General features: G+C 44.1%; 1 protein-coding gene across 8 annotated transcripts in view; it reads left to right on the forward strand.

The window, feature by feature from the left end:
* Positions 1 to 2,629: 2,629 nt before the first annotated feature.
* Positions 2,630 to 21,197, forward strand: part of Cobll1 (cordon-bleu WH2 repeat protein like 1) — a 138,149-nt gene continuing 119,581 nt past the window's right edge. For 3 of the 8 annotated variants that reach the window (XM_075985014.1, XM_075985019.1, XM_075985017.1), the window contains exons 1-2: positions 2,630 to 2,734; positions 3,251 to 3,377. In XM_075985014.1, the coding sequence (XP_075841129.1) occupies positions 2,725 to 2,734; positions 3,251 to 3,377 (137 nt within the window). In that variant the 5' untranslated portion in view covers positions 2,630 to 2,724. The remainder of the gene's footprint in view (positions 2,735 to 3,250; positions 3,378 to 21,197) is intronic. The other 5 variants (XM_075985020.1, XM_075985018.1, XM_075985023.1 and 2 more) reach the window with 2 other exon arrangements.

Consider the following 21,197-nt stretch of genomic DNA (forward strand, 5'->3'; position numbering starts at 1 on the left):
TGTGGGTTTCATAACTGGGTGAGCTGACGTGTGTTGCATCTCCCGAGGAAAAGTTTTGTCACACATCAAATGTCTTCAGTGAAATCCTTAGGGTTTCTTTCTTTTGCCTCTTCCATGAATCTTCACAGACTGTCTTTTGTGGCCTGAGTTCTACCTTCAGAAGACAGCGATGATCACCGAGCCTTTCAAATCCCTCTATGTGGGCATGGCATTTGTCGGTGTCATCTTTTCTAACTCAGGTCACTTCAATTTGTACAGCACACCTGTGGACCTGTTGACAAGGACAGTTCTAGAAAGGATTAATTGAACTGAGAATGTGAGCAGCACTTTCTCTCTTGGGCTAAGGGCTCAGATGAAGGAAAAGTTGAAGAAAGGAAAAAGCCAGGCCCCTGCTGGCACATGCCTTTTCTCCTTTTCCTGGCCACTGTGGCATGAACTGCTGTTTCCTGTCACACCCTCCCTGGCATGATGAATGGATACCTCTAAATCCCCAGAACCGTGAGCTGAAATAAAATTCTCTCCCTGTTTTCATCACGTATGCTGGCTTTGGTTCATCTACCAATCCCCTGGGGCTAAGAAAAGTGGGCTATTTCTATCTGGGCAGTCTACGAAACCTTTCTGAAAAGTCAATACCTGAGAGGAAGAACTAGAAATGATTGTATGGAATAGAAGGTGAGATTTCCACTCAGGAAATTAAGCAACATCTGAACAGAGTTGAACAATTTTTCAGAGGGACTGGGAAGGGGCCATTTTCCAGCATTATGTAAAAATGTTTCTAGTAACCACGATTACTATTTTGCTGGTATGTTATGCAATTCCAAGATTACATCATGGATGGTAATAAATAAGAACATGAAGTATAGTCTTGTTTCCAAAAGCTGGTGAATGTATTTTAGTGACTTAATCCCAAACAAGAGTACCGCTTTGGGAGGGGGGAGTCTGTTGTAAATCCCGGGCCTCTCCATGAAGCTGTGCTCAGAGTAATAGCTTAAAATCTTAGGATCTTTCAGTTGTGTCACCTCCATCTTCACGCATCTCTGCATCATGACAACAGTGCGGAAGGCCGTGGAGACTCAGCGCTCCCCTTGATGTGAACCTAGAAGGAGCTGAAACATTTCTCTTGTGCAAGCAAGCCACTTGGATAGGCTCACTGGCAGTGCATGGGAAGTTTGACCTTGCCCTCTGCCCAGGAACAAAAGGATGACAGGCAGAACTGGTGCCTGAAAATTGCTCTCAGCAGTTAGGAAACGTTGTGAAAATCTTAGGTTTAGCTAATCAGCCTAGCTGGGAATCTAATAATATTACTAGTATGCAGTAACTTTAGGGTGACACTAATTAGGTGATTGATCCTATGATTCAAAGTTATAAACTTCTATGTAGTTTCAGTGTTACTCACTGTCTCTGCAACAGCTGTAAATCTGTTCATTTAGAGTCAGGAGTCAGAAAGGCTTCAGGAACTTGCTGAACCTGTGTTATTGTTCCAAGTCTAAAATCCAGATCCAGTTCAATCAACTGCCTCATTATTAATCAAAATGTTTAAAAGAAACTTTTAATGATATGGTTCTAAGACAGTAATCCGCAGAAGCCGCCAAGATCCCTACCTCTCTTTCATATTCAGGATTGTACTGAGACTATAATCTGTACAGCCATGGAGGCGAAAGACTGCTTGTAACAGACAAAATGCCAAATACTGAGTAGTCGGTACATTTAATTCCAGAATTCGTTGGTGGTGGTTACAATGAATGAGCAACCAAAGAACCTTTAATTAAGCATAGGTTATAAACACCAGCTTAATTCTAACGTGTACCAATAACTTGAATCCTTTCTGTTATCCCACAGCACTTGATGCATCCAGTTACTTTTTTAAAATTTAACATTACTTTCTGACGTAAGCGTTTGGACTCATCAATATGACTGACTTTAAATAACTGCCAAACTTCTAAGAATGAAGGCAGGATATGCAAATGTACCTGCTTGTTAGGAGGGAAAACTCCTCTGAGGAGCAGGCTTGCAGGAACCGAAACTACAGACCAGCAGGCACTGTCTGCGATTCCTTAATTTCGGTGAAACTTCCAAGAGGCCACTCAAGCTACGTCCAGCTCTTCCCTAGCTTACAGACTGTCATATGAGAACGGCCAGTCCTCAAATCACAGCTGTTTGATGTTTACATCAAGGGAAGCATGCCTGGGAAGACACTACAAGCTTAAACCTGCCACCGATTAGAAAGATCATAATGTCAGAGGTGCCATTTACAGGCTAGCAACCGCAGGGGTCAGTAAGGTTAAAAAAAAAAAGAAAGAAAAAAAAAACTCTGCACTTAGAATGTCAGCCCGCAGGACTCAGCCCGCCAGCTGTCTGCACTTCCGTGACGGTCCAGGTCCTCATTCAGGTTTTGCCGGCCAGGTACCCTCCCTCCTTGTCCCCCACTGTCCCTCACGGGTTTGCGGAGCTTCCCAAAGCGACGCGCTGGCGGTGGGGACTAGAATGCACCACCCAGGAGTTTGCTCTCCAGCCTCGCCCGCGGTACCCTAAAGCCGCGTGCCTCCGGGCAATGGGGGGGGGGGGAGAAGGGGAGGAAATTTCTCCTCGCTCTGCGTCCCCGCCCGCCCGCCCTGCCCGTCCCCCTCTCCGGCTGGCTGCCCTGCTCGCTCCGATGCCGACCTCGTCAGTCGCACTTCTGCAGGCGCAAGACCGCCGAGGCGGCGGCGAGCTCAGGGCACGGCCATGGGGCAGGGTGAGTTGGGGCGCGGGCGCTGCGGCCGGGGTACTGCCACTTTCCGCCTCGTGCTTGCCCTGGACGTCCGAGCCAGCCGTGCGGGGGAGGAACGGAGCTCGGGGCGGGCTGCGTGCTGACTGGACGGGCCAGGTCCCCTAGAGCGGGGAGCTGCTTAGGAAAGCGGGGGAGCTGCGCTCCGCAGCTCCGCCGGGAAAGTTTGCACAGGGGTTTAGTTCGTGCGCGCCGGGCCGCCAGAGGCCAAGCACTGCGGGCGTGGCGACCGTCCCGCTCCCAGCCCGCTCCTCCTACTTCGCAATTGGGGCCGCTGCGCGCCGCCCCTCCGCCGCCAACTGGCTGCGGGCTGCAGCCGGGGCGGGGACCTGTGGCCTTCCTCGCTGCGGGCGTCCCCGGGCGGGGACCGGCCCGCAGGTGGAAGCGCCCCGGGGAGGCGGGTCCGCCCCCGGCAGCCGTGGGTCGAGGCGGGCTCTGGGCCGGCTCACTCCCGCCCTGACCCGCCGGCCTCTCCCACCCCAGCAGTGACGCGCCGCCTCCAAGCCCGAGCCCGCGCAGCGAGTAGTAGCGCGATGGACCGTAGCGCTCTGGATCCCGGACCCCGCAGCGCGCCCCGCACCCCCGCCCCGCAACCCGCGGGCTCCGTCGGGTAAGCAGGGGAGTCACCCTCCAGGCCGCCGAGGCCTCGGCGCGTTTCACCAACCCGCAGCGCTCTCCCCGCAGGGTCGCCTGGCTCCCGGGCCGAGCCACACGCGGCGGGAGACTGCGTCCTCCCCGGTGTCCCCGGGGTGGGGGTTCAGTGGTTTGGGCAGGCTTTTGCGACCGGGGTGGCAAAAGGCCAGGCGAATGCCAGGCGTTGGGTGAGGAGTCCCGGAGCAAAAGTGGTAACAAAGGGTTCCTTGTTGAGGCTCTGGAGCCGGGAGAGCGACACCTGTAAGTGCGCTCCAGGAAAGGAAGGAAAAGTTCCACTGGCCAAGGGCTCAGGCCCAGGAGGATCAATACTGTCAAGGTGACTGCAAGGAAGGGGTTTTCTGAAAGCCCACGGAGGGCGCTGCAAGGTGTGCCAGCTGTCAGCCCGGCTTGACAGTTCCGGGAGCAGGCGGGGTGCTTGCCTCTGACTGGGGGTGTGTGTGTGTGTGCCTCTGGCCAATTGGTGATGCCAAAACCAAGCGCAAAGTCGCCTTGGCAAAAAGCTATACTTTTTTTTTATCGTCACGTGCCTGAGGAGCGATTGGAGGGGAAGGGGATGTCACATGGTGAGTTAATATTAAATGAAGCATGCTTGCCTGCCAAATATGCTAGAAATCACACTGTTAAACGTTTGGGTAAACAGCAGTGAGAACAGGTAGTCCTGCAAGGGCCGAGGAGAACTTGAGAGTAACCTTTGTCATGGTAAACGGTCAAGCTAGTTGACCGTCTTAGTTGAAGACGTCCCTACATGTACCTTTTTTTCCCCATAAGACACCCCAGTTTTCATTTTTCTATGTTAATCAGAACGTAGAAGTGCCATAAACAGAGTACGAACATTCCAGAAATAGGAACATGAAGGAACCGTTGACTTTGTCAGCAATGAATGAGAGTCGTTCAGTTTTTTTTTTTTCTTCCTGGTTTAAGAGTGAAGAAGTCATTTTTCCCTGGAACATGACAGGCGTTTCCTTAGGAGCAAGTCACAGCATGTTTATTCATCAGAGGCCGCGCGAGCATTGGCAGTTGTCTAGAGGAAACGTGGAAGACTCTCAAGGCCACATGACTAATCTAACAGATATTTAGTGTAATTCTTACGCAGAGGAAACGTGCAGTGTCTGAATTCGATTTTTTCTCCTCTAAATTTTGACCCGCTCCATGCTACTGTCCCCTTTGCTGTAGAGCTCCACTTTTTTTTTTGGCCTTGTTTTTTTCACTGTTGAGATCCTAGTGTGTATCCTTCCATATACCCTTTCAATGTGTTGCTAGGACTAGCCTAGAACAAGGCCTGGAAACAGCTGGAGATTTGTGTAAGTTAATAGTAAGTTAACTGCCTTTCACAAGATGCCAACTCTCACAAAGTAACGGAGAGTTGCGTTGGTGCTTTTGGTAATAGATTACTCCTCCAAAAAAATACAAAATTAACAAAATGCACTTACGAATGCTCGGAATCATAATGTGCTTTGAAGTAAAATGGGTGAGTTCAGATAGCTCCGTGATGAAGAAGTACACAAGGAGCTTTCTAGTGACAAGCCTAGAATACCACAGGTATTCTAGGGAATATTCAAGGTACACTTGAGAGCTTGGAGGCTAAACTTCATGGGTTCTCTAGGAGTATGCATAGAATTTCTCAGTGAAACGCTTTACTGTTTCTAAAACTTAGATGTTTATTTATCTTTGAGTCAGATACTCTTTAGCCCATGCTGGTCTGGAACTTTATCTAGAGTTTGAATTCCTGTCTCTATCTCCCAAGTACTGAGATTACAGGCATACACCAGCACACCTCACCGAAGAAAATATCTTAAAGAACCTGTGCCTTAACCTTCCAAGCTTAAGACATCTGGAAAAGCACACCAATACATGCACTACAATAATACCTGACAGCATCCTTTTAAAAATGAGTTCCTAGCAGCCTGCCTTCTACTTGTCGATTGGCATGTAATTCTAAGTGCTTGTTATATTTGTTGGTTATTCCGTCTTAACTTTGGATTTTTCATATATATATGTATATATATATCTATATACACACACCTTTGAAAAGGTTTAAATTGTGGAAAAATAAGAGTATTTAGGAGGTGGCAGGGTGCAGTTTTAATATAATTGTTGGTTTTGAAGGTCGGTTTCTTACTGTATAACTAATTATATTATGACTCAATAGCCTAATAGCTGGTGAGGCCTACTTAAAAGAGGTTCTCTGTTGTCTGTAATTTCCCAAGGTGCACGCTGTTCTAACAGGTTATTTGAAAGACAAATCAACGCAGCTACTATTTCACAAAGGGGACCAGAGGAAACCCTCTGTTCAAGTTCCTGAGCCAATTAGGAAAACCTGAAGTTTGAGGTGACTGTTCATTGTGCTCACTGATTTGAATAGTCTCCTGACCATGGTAAGATCTTAAAAGAAAAAAACAAAACCCTATGTTTTAACAAACCATCGGTGTTGAATCACTAGCCGAGAGCTTTAGTTTAGATATGGTTTTCTGATAGAGGTGCCTTGTTTGGAAACTTGACCCCCCCCAATAAAACAGAATTGAGGTGGTACCGTTAACATGTTACTAGGGAATATTAATGGAAAGGGTTGGCTGCGGGTAGAGAGTACTGTTGTAAAGTGAGCCTGGCTTTCTCTGCTTCCTTCCGCTTTAGTTCTCATGGTCTCCGCTGTGGTACCTGCACTGTCTGGTGCAGCCAGCAAGCCGTCACCTGATGGACCGATAGGGCTGCCTACACTCTGGCTTTAGCCTCTCTAGCTGTAGCCAAACACAACTCTTTTCTTCCAGAAGTACCCAGTCACAGGCATTATTTGATTGTAACTTAAGATGGACCTGCAGTACAGTATTTACAGTAAAGTTGGCTGGTCTCCCTCTTCCAGCTTGCATGGTTTTTGTTACATATTAGCAAACTCAGGGAGTAGCATTATTTTAGGAAAACAAAACCTAGCCCTTTGGCTACTACTGCTTCTTTGAAACAATAATTGTGACATTGTGTGTCTCAAAAGTTACGGTAGTTTAAGTTTTTTTTTTCTCAGAGTTTTCATAGATTTAACTCACAGCATAGCATGGTGAAACATCTGGGAGAGGTGGGAGCCACCTGCTTGGAAGTTGTGATTGCCTTGTGACCACCTGCTGGTCCTCAAGGGGTCTTTGCTCTCGTGACCACACCCAGTGCATTTTACCCTGGCTTCTGGCCCACCTCTGTAGTCCCTCATCAGTTTCTCAGTTCTCTTCTTTATTCTGTGTAAGAATCCACTCCTAGTCATTGGCTGCTTTTCGTGTAGGCGTGCCTTTTTGACTTTGAAAAATGCTGCTGAGTTTAGCCTTCAGAGCCTCTGAATTTCAGCAGCTTTGATTTTACTTTGAGATTAAATGTTTGTTTATTTTTCCCATGGGTTTGTTTGTCTTGAGATGAGCCCTGCTAAGTGGAGGCTGACATTGAACTCCGGATCTTCCCGCATCAACCTCTTGGAAATTCTGGCTTTGTGTGTGCTATGATACTAGGTTAAAGTTTGCATGTTACTTACATGGTTTAAACACACACACACACACACACACACACACACACACACACACACACACACACAGAGACTTTGAAGCAAAATTGCAAAAAGCAATTGATTCGAACTCAGTTCTGGCACTAGTTCCAACCGATCAACCCAATACAGAATGTAGTCAGAGTATTTGAGCCTTGCGGTTAGTTAATGGTTTAAGCTGTAAACAACAACTAGTTATGCTTTAACCAGCTCCCTGCTGATTAACTCAGCTGAGTTGTTTTCCGTAAGCAGTGTGCTGTCATCTCCATAGTGAATGCTTTCAGACCTTGCTCTGATTGTAGAAGCTGTTCCGTTCTCAAATCTCTGCTCAAATTATAGCATTGTGAATTCATCTAAGTAATTTTCCTTCTGAATATTTCATAGGTATCACATACTATGTATCCTATATGTATGTTTGTTATCTGGCATCTGGCATATCTCTGTGTCTATTCTATAGGTTTTCACAGAGATGAAAGTGAGCCGGTTTAGTTTGTACTGTGACATGAATATTATTGTCACTTACTAGTTTTTATTGTAACTTACTAGTTTCCTTGATTGGAAATGCTGGGTTGCTTGGTGTGTCTTTGAAGAGCTAAGCACTATTGAGACACTGGTTGGAGAGCTGAAAGGTTTTAGAGGTGAGGGTAGTAACCAAACGTGATTTTCCTTTCAACTGTGGATAGCCAGTGTTAGTAGTTAAAGTTTCTTGTGCTCAGTAATGGGTGCAAAATATTACATAGAGCATTCCAGAAAGAAATGGTTCGTAAATGTTAAGTCACATTTCTTCCTGAGTAGCGTGATGACATATTGTGCCATCTGGAGTTACTCGGTCTTAACCAACCCAGCAGGTGAGTTTATTGGCACATGTTCTGTCTCTGCTGGCTACCATTGATCACTTGGTAGCCATCTTGGATAGCACATAAGCTGATAAAGCACAATAGTGTTTTAGGGTCAAGAAACCATTATTTTCTGGGTGTCTTAATGCTTGTTATTCCAGGACTGGGGAAGTTGAGGCAGGATGATTGTCATGAGTGCCAGCCAGCCTACAGAGTGAGACATGGTTAATAATAATAATAAACCAGGAAGAAATACTCATTTTACTTAGTAATGATCCCAATATTCCAGGATTTATGAATCTGAAAATTTAGATATGTTACAAATAAGTTAAGGGTTCTCTTGAATTGAAAGTACAAGGTGATTTGAAGGAGACATTCACCTCCCACAACCTTTGTTATGGTAATGCTCCATGTTCTCATCCTTGTTACTAGCACCTCACCATTCCTGGTTTATAAATTTAAGGGTTTAGAGCCAGCTCCAGTTTCGGACATCCACGGGAGCCTTGGAACATGATCCCCACAGAGAAGAGCCTGCTTATTCCCTTGGAGGAAAGGCATCCAAGCTTTGTGTCTCAGTACTCAGGACCCTGGCGTTAATCACCAAGAAAAGGCAGCGTGATTGCTGACCTCAGCTTGAGACTTTATCTTTGGAATCATGTGCTTAGGCTGGCATTCTTTACTTGCCCAGATAAGCTTTTATTTATTTATTTTTTTCATTTTTGACTTTTCAAAATGTAAATGTCAGAGTCTTAGTTGACCTTGCTTTGAAGGATCTCACTGTTGTGATTCTGAGGCTGGAATAGACAGGGGTTCACAGACTCAAGTTTGACTTTCCTGGCTTTCGTGGCAGTGGCGTTAATTGGAGGGCTGGGGACAGTGAAGAAAAAACTTACTGTTTTCTTCTGCCTCTGTTTGGGTGTGTTCTTGGTTCTAAAATTTAACTGTTGAATATTTAGCCTAAAGTTTCAACGGAAGAACCACCCAGGTAACTTCAAAACCAATGCCCGCTCTTCCTCACACACCTGTTCTGGTTTGATTGGCTTGGTCTAGGCCAAAGGCATGGTTGTTGGCTTTGAGTGATTGCTTGACGTCACCAGCTGATGTTGGGAGGAGAGCACTGCTATTAAAGAACTAAGCTTGGTTTTTAGTTTTTAAAGATTCTATTCGCATTATGCATAGTATTTTTTTTTTTTACTTTTTAAATGGTTGCTTTTTTTCCTCCCTTTTTGATTTCTTGAGACAGGGTTTATCTGTGTAAGCTTTGGCTGTCATGGAGCTAGCTAGATCCATCTGCCGCTGGCTCCCTAGTTCTGGGATTAAAGGCGTGTACCATCACTGCCTGCCTGTCCTTTTTGAGAAAGTGTATTGACTTCATCTTATACTTGCTGAATTAACATCTATGATCACAGAACACCAGTAGATATGGGAATATTGGAAGCAAGATCTGCTTCCAAAGCTGTGTCTTTCAACAGCATTATACACTGAGTTTACAACTGTGTCATTTATTAGTTCTGGTGTTATGATTAATGACTCAAAGGTTTTTGTTTGTTTGTTTGTTTGTTGAGACAGGGTTTCTCTGTAGCTTTGGAGCTTGTCCTGGAATTACCTCTTCTTGACCAGGCTGGCCTTGAACTCACAGTGATCAGCCTGTCCCAGTCTCTCAAGTACTGGGATTAAAGGCGTGCACTACCACCTGGCTCAAAGTGATTTTTACTTCACGTGGTCTCAAAGTTCATTCTCATAGTTCTTTTCAAAACAATGTCTACATTTTATATATTTTAAAAATACTACACATTCCAATGATTATAAAAGTATGTACCATTGGAAAGGAGGTTAAATACTTGGGCTGTGTGTTGAAGCCCACAGTGAACTATTTTTGGTAAATTATGTTTCCAAACTCACAGTAAAGCTTCTACTCCTAGTAAATGGCAATCTTTTGTTGCTTGACAAGGTGTTTATGTCTATCATGTGGATATGAAGTTTATTTACAGCAAAATTTCAAAAGTAAGAGAGCTTACCAAATGAGAAGCATTAAATTGTTTAGTAAAACAATACTCAGTTTCTCCCTCAAAAATCTTAATTTCCTCTGAATGAGGTAAGCAGGAAACAGTAACAATTTTGTAGCATGTATTTACATAGCAGTGCTAACCAAGCCTCCGTTTACCCCACCATACCCTTGTCCCCTCCAAGACAGGGTTTCTCTGTGTAGTTCTGGCTGTCCTGGAGCTCACTTTGTAGATCAGGCTGGCCTCCAACTCAGAGATCCACCTGTCTCTGCCTCATAAGTGCTGGTATTAAAGGCATGTGCCACCACCACCCAGCATCTTATTGAGACTTCTTACCATTTAATTTGTCAAATCCTCATTTTAGTTTAGTTCTTATTTTTATATGAAACAATTTGGATGGGAGACACTGGGAAATTGGCTCCTGACTGTAACTACTTTGCTGAAGAAATTATCTGTACCGTGTAGGAAAAAAAAGAAACACGATACTATCATGATACCATCAGTACTTTGGTGCCAACTTAACGTTCTGTTTGTTCTTAGAACTTAAGATACCATACCTACCGTGTGGGTTTGTGGACTGTGGCCTGACAATCGGTGACCTATATATAGGTCAAGACAGGGCTCTATTTTCATTTTTAAGATTACAGTAAACAGTAACCACGGCATCACATTTACTGTCTTAGATGTCTGGATGTGTTCGTTCAGTTGTATTGTGTTAACCATATCGCTGTGTAGTCATCACTCCCATCTCCGTATTTTCATTCAGCAAGAGTGGTCTGCTTCCCCCTTTCGAGGCTCCGAGCAACCATTCTGCTTTTTGCCTGTCATTTGACCCTACTGATGACCGTCTCTTATAAGTGGGATATAATGGTCTTTTGTGACCTGTTTGTTTCGCATGGCTTCAGTGTGTTTGCATGTTGTATCATGTATGACCACTTAATCCCTTTGGGTTGGTCAGTAATATGTTTGTATGTAAAAATCCAGTCATCCATCTGTGGATGCTGGGTTTCTTCCATATTTTAGTTACTGTGAGTAGTGACGTTATAAACGTGAGCGTACAATTAGCACTTAGAGACCCAGCTCTCAGCTTTTAGATAGGTGGTGAGAAGTGGAATTGGAGGCTCATACAGGCAGCCTGTCAGCCCGCTAGCCTGCTCTCCCTTCTTCCCTCCCTCCCTCCCTCCCTCCCTCCCTCCCTCCCTCCCTCCCTCCCTCCCCTCCTCCCCTCCTCCTTCCTTCAAGATAGGGCCTCACTACGTAGTCCAGATCATCCTGGAACTCGCGATTTGCTTCAGCTTCCCAACATAGGTGTGTTGCTACCATGCTGCAGTCTTTAAACGCCTTTTAATTGTGGGAGACAGGGTCTTACTCCATAGCTCTGGCTTTTTGAAACTTGCTATGCAGCTAGAGCTGTCATCTGCCTCCGTTTACTGGGTTTCCAAGCATGTGTTGCCATGCCTACCTCTTTTTAATTTTTTGAGGAACTTTCATAGTGTTTTCTACAACAGTTACCATTTTACATTCCTATTAACAGTAGATAAAGCTTCTAATTTCTTCACTTTCTCACCAATTATAATTTTCTGGTCATCCCATCTTCTTGGGAGACTTAATCTGTTCAAGTACTTTAAGTGTTTTTGAAAAAAAAATTTCGTTTTTGATCCTAGGTGTTCTTTGGAATTAATTTTTTGTTCTCTACCAGTGTTTTGGAGAAGCTGAACTGGCTGGCACCCATGCTTTTGCATACTGTGTTCACAATGCGATTGAGCAGACCAGATTATGATCTTGTAGCCTGCAGAGCTGAAAACGTGCACCTTCAGATGCTCCTTGCAAAACTTGGTTGACCTCCCCCCCCAGCCTCACCTATGAAGTGAAAACATGAAGTATTGATTTTTTTAATGGAAAAAAAGTATTTACTTTTAAATACTGAACACAAATGTCAGTTGGCGCTAAATGATTTATACATTCATAAAAGAAAATATATCATATATCAGAGGTTTTCCTTTTTAAATGAAGGCTAGACTTGGCCCTTGGCAAATGGATTTGAATTTTAACATTTAGAGAATATTGTATTAATATTCATTATCTTATATTGGCTGGACTTTTAGACGCCTGTGCTAGGGAAAGCTTCACAAATAACGGCAGATAGGGTACGGTTTTCAGATGTAAATGCCCAGGAAGAAATGAACATGGTATCTGTTGTTTTCTAATTTATTTTACATTTCTCTCTGTGTGTTTGTGTGTGCGTGGAGTTAGAGGTTCGCCCCTCCCACTGTGTGTGTTCCAGGAATTGAACTCACAATGCTGACCTTGGTGGCAATCACCTTTTCAGCTGACCCCTCTCACCAGCCCCTGTTTAGCATGTTGACTCTGTACTTATTTTAAGAGTTACATCAAACTGTCTTTATAATTTCCAGCAGTATTTTTAATGTTGTTCAAGATATTTCTTAGTCTTGGGCCTTTCAGTGTTCCAGCTTTAGTATGATAGCTATGAGACCCTTTTTTTTTATTTCATGACACTGCTTTGCTAAATTTTTTCCCCATCTGTTGTAATAAAAACAAACTAAAAGTATGGGAGAATGAAGTTTCCCAGGACTATTTATAGAGGGCCAAGGGGCTCCAGTTTTGCATACAAGCTCCCTATCTGAGGAATGCCTGCTTGGGAAAAGGCTCTTCAGTGATTGGCTGGTCCTTAGGAAATGTGAGGCCTGAGCTGGGGTTGCTGGTTTTTCACAGACTGAATTCACAATGCTGCCCATCAATTTAAAGATTTAGGGATGGATTTCCAAACATCTGGAAACTGGAAGTGAATTTTGAAGTATCTTCGGGAGTTCATAAAAGGGGGTGGTGGTCTCAGGTTTGAGACAGGAAAGAACGGAAAAGCAGCTAGATCGATTTGTAGCATTGAGTGGACTTTAGGTAGTGAATACCTCTTGTCCAGAACCGAAGTCGCCATGGCTTCCAGACAGTAAATTGTGTCTCGCTCTTGACTGTCACGTAGTAGGTGATATTTTGATTATTTCCATGTCCTCACATAATAGTATGCTTCCTCAGGAAGCAAACTCATAGGAGTGTGATAGGGGGAAAAGCTACAGAACTACAAATTTGTGTCAGTTTCTCAACTTCGTTTATTGTATAGAAAATGTGGAGCCCCATGAAGCCTTTCAAGTGTGCAGCCTCCAGGTTGTGAGAATGAAGGTCCTGGTTATGACTTGAGTCCCTCATTTGAATTTCCCATATTTACCCTCTGTTGCTTTAAATTGGACCGTAATCCTGTATTGTTTTCAAAGTATGGGATAAAATGACATGTTATTTTATAATTAATTATTTATAATTATTCGTTATAATTTCCCCAGATTTGTAGAAAACATGTCATTTGGACATTATTAATTTAATAGAGTCATTATTTTAAAAGAATATTTAAAAGAATTCCCTATTCGAGAAAATTTGATGTTTGGGAAAGATTTTAAGATATTATTGAACATGAACTTGAGTTCTAATAGCTTGGGTTCATGATAGGGGTGTGCATAGTGACTCTGATCTTGTGTGTAGATCGACTTTTAAGTGCCAACACTGCTAAGTTTGTCTTATAGTGTGCTGGCACCATGGTGGAAAAACAGTGTTCCCAGTGTGATTGGTTTGAAAGCTTGATGCTGTCTTCAGTTTCTTTTCGCTGTTGCTGTGATGAAATACTCAGATGAAAGCAATTTAGGGGAGAAAGGGGTTCATTCTGGCTTAGGGCTCACCGGTACAGCCCCTTTACAGTGGGAAAGTCAAGACAAAAGGAGCCGTCGTTTACAGCTGGAGAAGAGAGTGACGTGACGTTAGCTTGCCCAGCTCCCTTTCTCCTTTTGACTCTGTGCAGAATGTTAGTCTGGAATGGCACCACAGTCCTGGTACACCTCAGTTAATCAAGATTATCCTTCAGGCATGCCCAGAGGCTCCTCTTCCAGGTGACTCTACAGTTTATCAAGCTGACAATTGAGATGAACCCTCACAAACACCAAGTAATTGACCGCCTTTGGGTGTATCTGCTAACGCCACACCATTTCCATTTATGGCCTAATGCCATAGCTTCTGTCTGTATGACAAGATCTATTTCTAAGGAAGCAGTTAAGATCCTCAACCCTAGGTGAGGAATTTATGGCCAGTCCAGGAGGCTTTCCATCTGTCTACTGTCTGCGTGCACACGAACACATGCTATTATTTCTGCAGAAACAGAAGTCTGGAAGGACTAGATGAGCCCAGGGGGAGCAGTGGTGGTCAGAGCCAGCGTTTTAACAGCTGTTGGGATTGTGTGTCAGTTCAAATAGTCTAGAAAAACAGGAAATTGAGCTGCTAATGGGAAAATGACGGGGACCCTTCCATTCTGGGCTCACTGAATATGCCGCGCTTCCCAGACCAATCAAATCAACAGTAGTCAGGGTAATTATGGGAACCATTGAGTTCACTTTCTCACTTGTGAAAAGGGATGGGAGTGGAAGCAGAGTGGAATGGCTGAAAAGCAGCCTGGTGTCCTTGCCTTGTTTTGTGCCCAGTTGCCACTTGCTGTCTAAGAGGATGACATCTCTGTTTTCTGTCCTTCGGCCACTCTCTCTGCTCTCTGACTCTGGTGGATGGCTGCAAACTTTCCGAGCAAAGCCTGGCTTTGTCCAGTGCCTTTGTCCTAGCTCTTGTTCCTTCCTATGTGTCACCCCCATACATCCTCCGTCCTAAGATGTGTCATTCTCCGTCCTCTGTCCTAAGATGTGTCATTCTCCGTCTCCAGAAAGCAGTTAGATACTCTTGATTTTTTTTTTCTGTGCTTCAAGAGATTGAAGCTGAAACTAGCAGAAAGGAATGTCTATAAGGGAAAATAAGTGCGTTTAAAATGTTGATTTTTTTTTTTAGGGTCATATGCTACTAGACTTTATCTCTGCATAAATGCTTATATACAGCGCATGAATGCATGCTTGTGTGTATGCACATGTGCATGCTTATGCGGAAAAGCCAGAGATTGACCATGAGTGTACATAGGTGGATTGCTCTCCATCTTTTTGTTTTTTTGGCAAAGTCTTCCTCCCTGAGCTCAGATCTCACCAATTGGTCAGAGTGCTGACCACAGAGCTCTGGGGATCTCCCTGTCTCTGCTCCAGCACTAGGGTTACAGATGTCTATTGTACCACATCATGCCCAGCTTATATGGTACTGGAGATCTGAGCTTAGCCCTTCATGTTTGTGTGGCAGGCACTTCCTCCCTGAGCCGTCCTGCAGCCCCCACGCTTTTTTATTTTCTCTCTTTTGTAGATTCGTTTTTGCTGTGATAGTGTCTTCCCTATGAACTGTTTTTCCATCTAGGAAAGTGTGAGCTGTGCCATCATTTCACAGAAAAATATTTAACTCAGGTGATCTGAAAGGAAATATACTCACTTTCCCCTTAACATCCTATTCGGGACAAATTTTCTCTATGTATTTCCACCTCTAGTTCACTGTCCTTTAGCATATTTTCTGGTTGAGATTCAGTCTGCTTTGGAATGTGCGCTGTTCAGAAGAGATTCTCACCTTCCAAGTATGCTGTTACGTGTTTTGTCGAACTGTATAAGGACTTCATTCATACAGAATGCTAAGAAAATGCAGCCCTGGGAGTGGTTAAGTCTGAGAACGCATTTCCAGCACTTAAAACAAATGGGTTTGAATTTATTTAGAGAAGTTCTTAGGATTTTGAAGTCAAATTCATGATTTCAGGTACATTTTTGAGGTGCAGCATTTTGGGATTAGCATTTTTACAGATGGAGAAGGCTGCAAGCTTGAATTGATGGTGCTGCTAAAAGCTTTTGGGGTTAAATGAATATTAGTCATAGCCTTTGATAACACAAATCCATTCTCTACCCATTAAGCACATTTCCAGTTAAAATTGGCCAGCTGTAGCAGCTCGTGCCTGTAATCTCAGCAGTAAGGAAGGTTGAGGCAGGAGGATTTCTCTAAGCTCAAATTGAGCTATATGTGTAGTTTGAGGTCTACCTGTTGTTCTGAGCAAGAGCTTCTCTCCAAATCAGAGAGAGAAAGACAAAGACAGAAAGGGGATAAGCGTGCCAATCGTCAACAGTGGAGTATTTGAAAATTGAATTAGGTCATTCATTGGTTCTTTATAATGACTTTGTCAGCTAAGTGGCTTAGAGACCACAGTTCTGGAATCCCACAATGTTTGAGCTGGTTTGGACGCAAAGGTGAAGTAAATCACTGATAGTAATGGTTTGGGCCCCTACAAAGGGAAAAAAGGATACCAGAGGCCTTTTGTTTCACAGTCAGGGACCAAGTGGTGAGCATGTCGTAACTTCCAATCTGTCCATTTTTACTCTGTGCTTCGAGAGATTTCCTATCAAGGAGGCGATTTGTGAAAGTTCCTGCGCTTTGCCGTTCACTCCCGTCGTGAGAGGCATCTGGGATGTCTTATGGCGCAAAGGGCACAGCCCTCTGTTGATTCTAGCATTATTCATCGTGCAGTGAGATTTGGGTGGTGGGCGAGGAACGTGTCCCGGTTTAGTCAGCACAGAACTGCTGCGCCATTGTGGCTCCAGGGCATTTTCTGGGAATGAGGCACAGCCTCGCAGGCTCCAGCAGATCCTCTCAGGGACACGTAAGGAGGACAAAGGTAGTGTTGCTTGCGAGTCCAGAAGGGAGGTCAAACAGTGTAATGCTGCCAAGGAAAAACTCTTTTGGGTGATGCATGCATTTAAATCTCAGGATTTTAAAGGTATAAAACCATGTTTATTTTCAAAATTTTGAATGTTTTGAAATTTGTGGTAACAACTCTATATACAATTTGATTTTTTGAAAATTTGTGTATCAGTTGTGTGTATTATTTTCTTTCCTTTAGCCCTTTGTAATTGGCTAACATTTTCACACTCTTTACCTCAGAAACTGATTTCAGGGGGTTTTAAAGGGGAGAACTGTCTTTTATTCTACTTAGGTTAGGTGAGAATGTGTCTTTTGCTAAATGCAAATGTTAGGATGATCAAACCTGTACTTGGGATGTAGATGAAAAAAAAGGAACCAGCAGCCAAGATCATACATTCAGAGAGTTGATAAATCAAAGACAAACGCTTCTGATGGTGGAGAAACACTTGCTTGGGCTGATGCTGGCTGGCCTTGTCGCTAAACAAGCAATTCTGAGCGCTTTGATCTATGGCCCTGTTGTGAAACACTCAAGTGATCTTAGATTATTTGCAATGTTTTATGCACAAGGTTGTATACAACCTCTTCAAGAGCAACTTATGTAACTTTGGGGACACAGCTTGGCTCAAACCTGACATGTCTTCCAGAGGCTCATGTTTGGGGAACTTGACTCCCAGCTGGTAGCACTCTTTTGGAAGGATGTTTTTGGCCTAGGCTAGCTGAGGTGGGGGTCACAGGGGCTGATCTTTGAGGGCTGACAGCAGCCTGGTGCTACTTCAGGTTCTAGCTCTGTTTCATGGTCCTTCCAAAACTGGTACCTCGGTACAGGGTCTGGCTGCCCGGAAATCCCCCTGGCTTCTTCATCCTACCAGGGATAGGAAAAGCTATGAGCCACAGTGAGCTTCTCCCTCACAAATCGCTTCTGTCAGTATTTTGTCCCCGTAAGAAAAACGATACAGCAGCAGGGCGCTCTAATCTGTAGTCAAATTGACAATTATGCCGATAAAGGTGACTGCACCGTGTGTATGGGTTGTATCACTATCTGGTTCTTGTTTTCCCAGTAGGTAGTATATTGAAATGACACGGAATGACATGAAACAGTGAGAAAGCTCTTTTGACCCCCTTCGTGAGGGCCATGTAGATTCCCCCCTCCCCGGTGATAGGTATTAATACCAACACCCCTTGTGGTACAGAGTGGTTCTTACCTATAATCCCAGCACATGGGAGGTTGTGGCAGGATTACAATGAAATCAGATCAAGATCAGCTTGCGTAAGAGTGGGACTGTCTCAAAAGCACCAGTAAGACAACTCTGAACAGGCATAAGCAAAAGTCATCACAAATCAAAGCACACTTGCAACAACAAAATGAGCATTTCCTGTCCCCCCCGCCCCCCAGCCGTACCCAGGCCTCATGCATGATCACGCCGAGCGCTAGTTTTACTGTTTCCTTGGGATCCTCGTAGGAGACTGTATTTTTTTTTACTGTTACATTTATATTTTCCCTTATTTTAAATATTGATTTACTGAGCTATGCATTTTTCTCTGCTCTCCTCCCTTCCTCTCCCCTCCCCTTCAACTATCTCCCATTACTCAGATCTTGCAGGAGGCTATAATTTAAAATTTTTTCACCTGACGGCGGTGGCACATACCTTTAATCCCAGTACTTGGGAGGCAGAGGCAGGTGGATCTTTGTGAGTTTGAGACCAGCCTCGTCTATAAGAGCTAGCTCCAGGACAGGCTCCAAAGCTTATAGAGAAACCCTGTCTCAAAAAACCAAAGAAAAAATTTTTTTTTTCCTCAGGTACACACAACAAACATAATTTAAATAGTAAGCAATATACTGGTTAGTAGACTGGTGCTAGCACACTAACAAAGTTAGTTTTTTAATTATTTTTATTCTTTAAGTGTGTGTGTGTGTTTATGTTTACATATGAATCCGGTGCCCTCAGAGAACGTGGGATCTCCTGAAACTGGAGTCACAGGTCATTTATGAGCCATCTTGATGTGGTTTCCTGGGAACCAAACGTGAGCCCTCTGTTAGCACTATGGGCGCTCTTAACCATGGAGCCCTCTCTCCAGTCCCAATAAAGTTGTCTTCTGACAGAAATAATATTTTACGATGAATGAGATGTAAAATTTCAGCCAATTAAATAGCATGAAGATCTTGTTTCACGGTCACGTAGCCTCTTCTCAGGTAATCAACAGCCGTGTGCCCTGCACTTGAAGAAGTGTGTCTTTAGAGTCATGAGCAAAAGTGTGTTTGCATATTTTTTTTACCCGGTAATGCTGGTTTGTACCTTGCTTTAAACTTGGTAGACCTTAGTATGCGTTCCTATTCCTTATAAAGTCCCTCCCCCCTTTTTTATCTTCCTGTTGGCAGGCCTTATCCTTAAGCTACTAAGTGATCACGATAATATTCTTACATCTCCTGTGAGATAGGAAAAAGAAAGGCTGAGGCCGTGTTCTTGGTTGCGACTTTTGTGTAAATATCAGATTTTTCATGTCATTTCTGCACAAACTCAGGCCAGCAACGATTAGCTTTTAGATGGGAATTATTTGAATTTGTGGGGACTTGAGTTGTAAGTTGACGCTGGGGATGGAAGCAAAAGAGCCGCTTCTCTAGGAAAGTAGGAGAAACTCCGCTGCACCGTCCGTTGGAGTGGGTAGAGTACTAACTTAACTTCTGTAAGCACAGACAGACAGGCAGTTGCTGAGATTGCCGTCGAGTGCGGTACTGTCAAATCACTGGCATAGATTTTTCCATCATTCTTGAGATTCTGTGTCAGCTTTGTGGTCCCTGTGGTCCATACTCAGTCTGATACTCACTCTTTAAAAAGTGAAAATTCCTAATGCTGTTGCTTTCGTTTCATATTTATGGGGCAAAATCAACAGGATGCATAGACAGTGCTGTTCTGTAGGTTTAATATTCCTGCTTGAGTCAGGACAGGAAAGGAGCGTTTGATTTGTAAGTCAGGCTAGGAGGTCTGAAATTGAAGAAGGCAGGAGTACCTAATCATTCTTCCTTGTGTCAAGGCTGGAAAATCCAGACTGTCGGTGGCCTTGGCATTTTGGCGCAGGATGCCTATTAGCAGAGGAATATGCCTGTTGACACAAGCAACAATGGATTGAAACGTAAGATAGAATTGTGAGTGGTCTATTTGTTCCGGCCCTAGAAAGAACGGACAAAAATTGGGAGATGTTAGGAAGGCAAGAAATTAAATTGTGTCAGGCGTGGAGGTGCAGGCCTATGTCTGAAGCACTCTTTATGATCCAGAACTCTGAGGACCCCAGCAGGAGGATCTGAAGGGTCAGGTCACTCTGGACTACATAATGAGGTTCAATCTCAAATAACAAACCCGTAACAACTTCCATCTCCCCAGATGGCCAAATGATTACCTCCATATCACAACCCTGCTCATGGACAGTTCTGAGGATTCTTTTCTCCTTAGATTTAAGTGTTGCTGGATTTGTGGCTTGGTTTTTACCAAAATGGGTGTAAAACTACAAACTATAGTTCATAGAAACACATTCATCTGTAGTTTTTTCTTCCATTTTTTTTCCTAAGGATATTTTGGCAATGCACCGGCATTTTCTAGTCTCCTAAAATAAGACGAACTCCTAAGCCAGAATTTATCTTCACAATTAACAACAGCAAAACAATAAGACCTTTGAGGGAAAGGTAGGGCGGAAAGAGAGGTGTTGACAGGCATGGGTATGAGGGTGTATGCGGGGGAGGCGAGAGTAATCTGGATGCATTCTATACATGGATGGGATTTTCAGTGAACACAATTAATTCTAAACAAAACAAAATGCCCTTTGTGAAATGATAACCTATGGACAGGTGATCCTGCAGTCTTGGTGTATTTAAAAGTGAGTCACATTCCCTTCATTCAGAGCTGCAGCCTCCTGACAATTGGCTGGGGGAAGGAACCAGCACACTTGACTCCCTGGCATTTAACAGCATTGGTTTTGGTTTCCGACAAAACTGGTCCATCCAGAAGTCATCTGGCACTTGGCAGGCTGCTGTCGTAGGGTGAGCTTGGGCAGAAGAGCTGGCACTGGGTCTCTCTGCATTGTTGCTGGCTGACGCCGGCACGGTGTGACCCTCCTCCATCGTAGAAAAGTCTAGTACCATGGAATCTAACTGTGGAAATAATACCGTGTACCAGGCATGTGCTATGTGTGAGAAATTTCAAATAGCTGTCCACATTATTAGAAAGCAGCCCGTTGTCATGTTGCCACTATTACCGGAACTAACGGGAAGCCAGGGAGGGGCAAGGATGCCCACTTTTCATTTTGCTTTCCCAGGAAGGAGAGGATGGGATTTGGCAAAGCTTCCTAAATCCACTGTGAAAACTCCGTGCTGGGTTCATGGTGCTTGCTTTTGGCCTGCTGCAGGCAGATCCTACACTAATCTTGATGAAACCATCTGCTATTTCCATGGAAGAAAGTGCTATCGGAGTGACTACGAGATTGCCTCAGTGGCATCTGTATGTGAGCAGAGTAAGAGCTTGACACCCTTGTGGCCCCAGGTCAAACACTGAAGAGAACATTCTTTCTATAAACGGACTCCTGCCTCTCATAAACAAGAAGTCGAGGCATGGGGCGCTGTAAATGTGTAAAGTTGTGCATCTGTCTAGAAGCCAACTTTAGTTATGGATAATCACAAAAGCCCTTGCAACTCCTGAATCTTTGACCCCTAAGGAGATTGCGACATGCCGGTTAGTGTTTGAGGGGAGCATGCGCCATGCTTGTCTTGAGACATTAAA

The sequence above is a fragment of the Microtus pennsylvanicus genome, chromosome 9 (assembly GCF_037038515.1).
Source record: "Microtus pennsylvanicus isolate mMicPen1 chromosome 9, mMicPen1.hap1, whole genome shotgun sequence".
Taxonomy (NCBI): Eukaryota; Metazoa; Chordata; class Mammalia; order Rodentia; family Cricetidae; genus Microtus; species Microtus pennsylvanicus.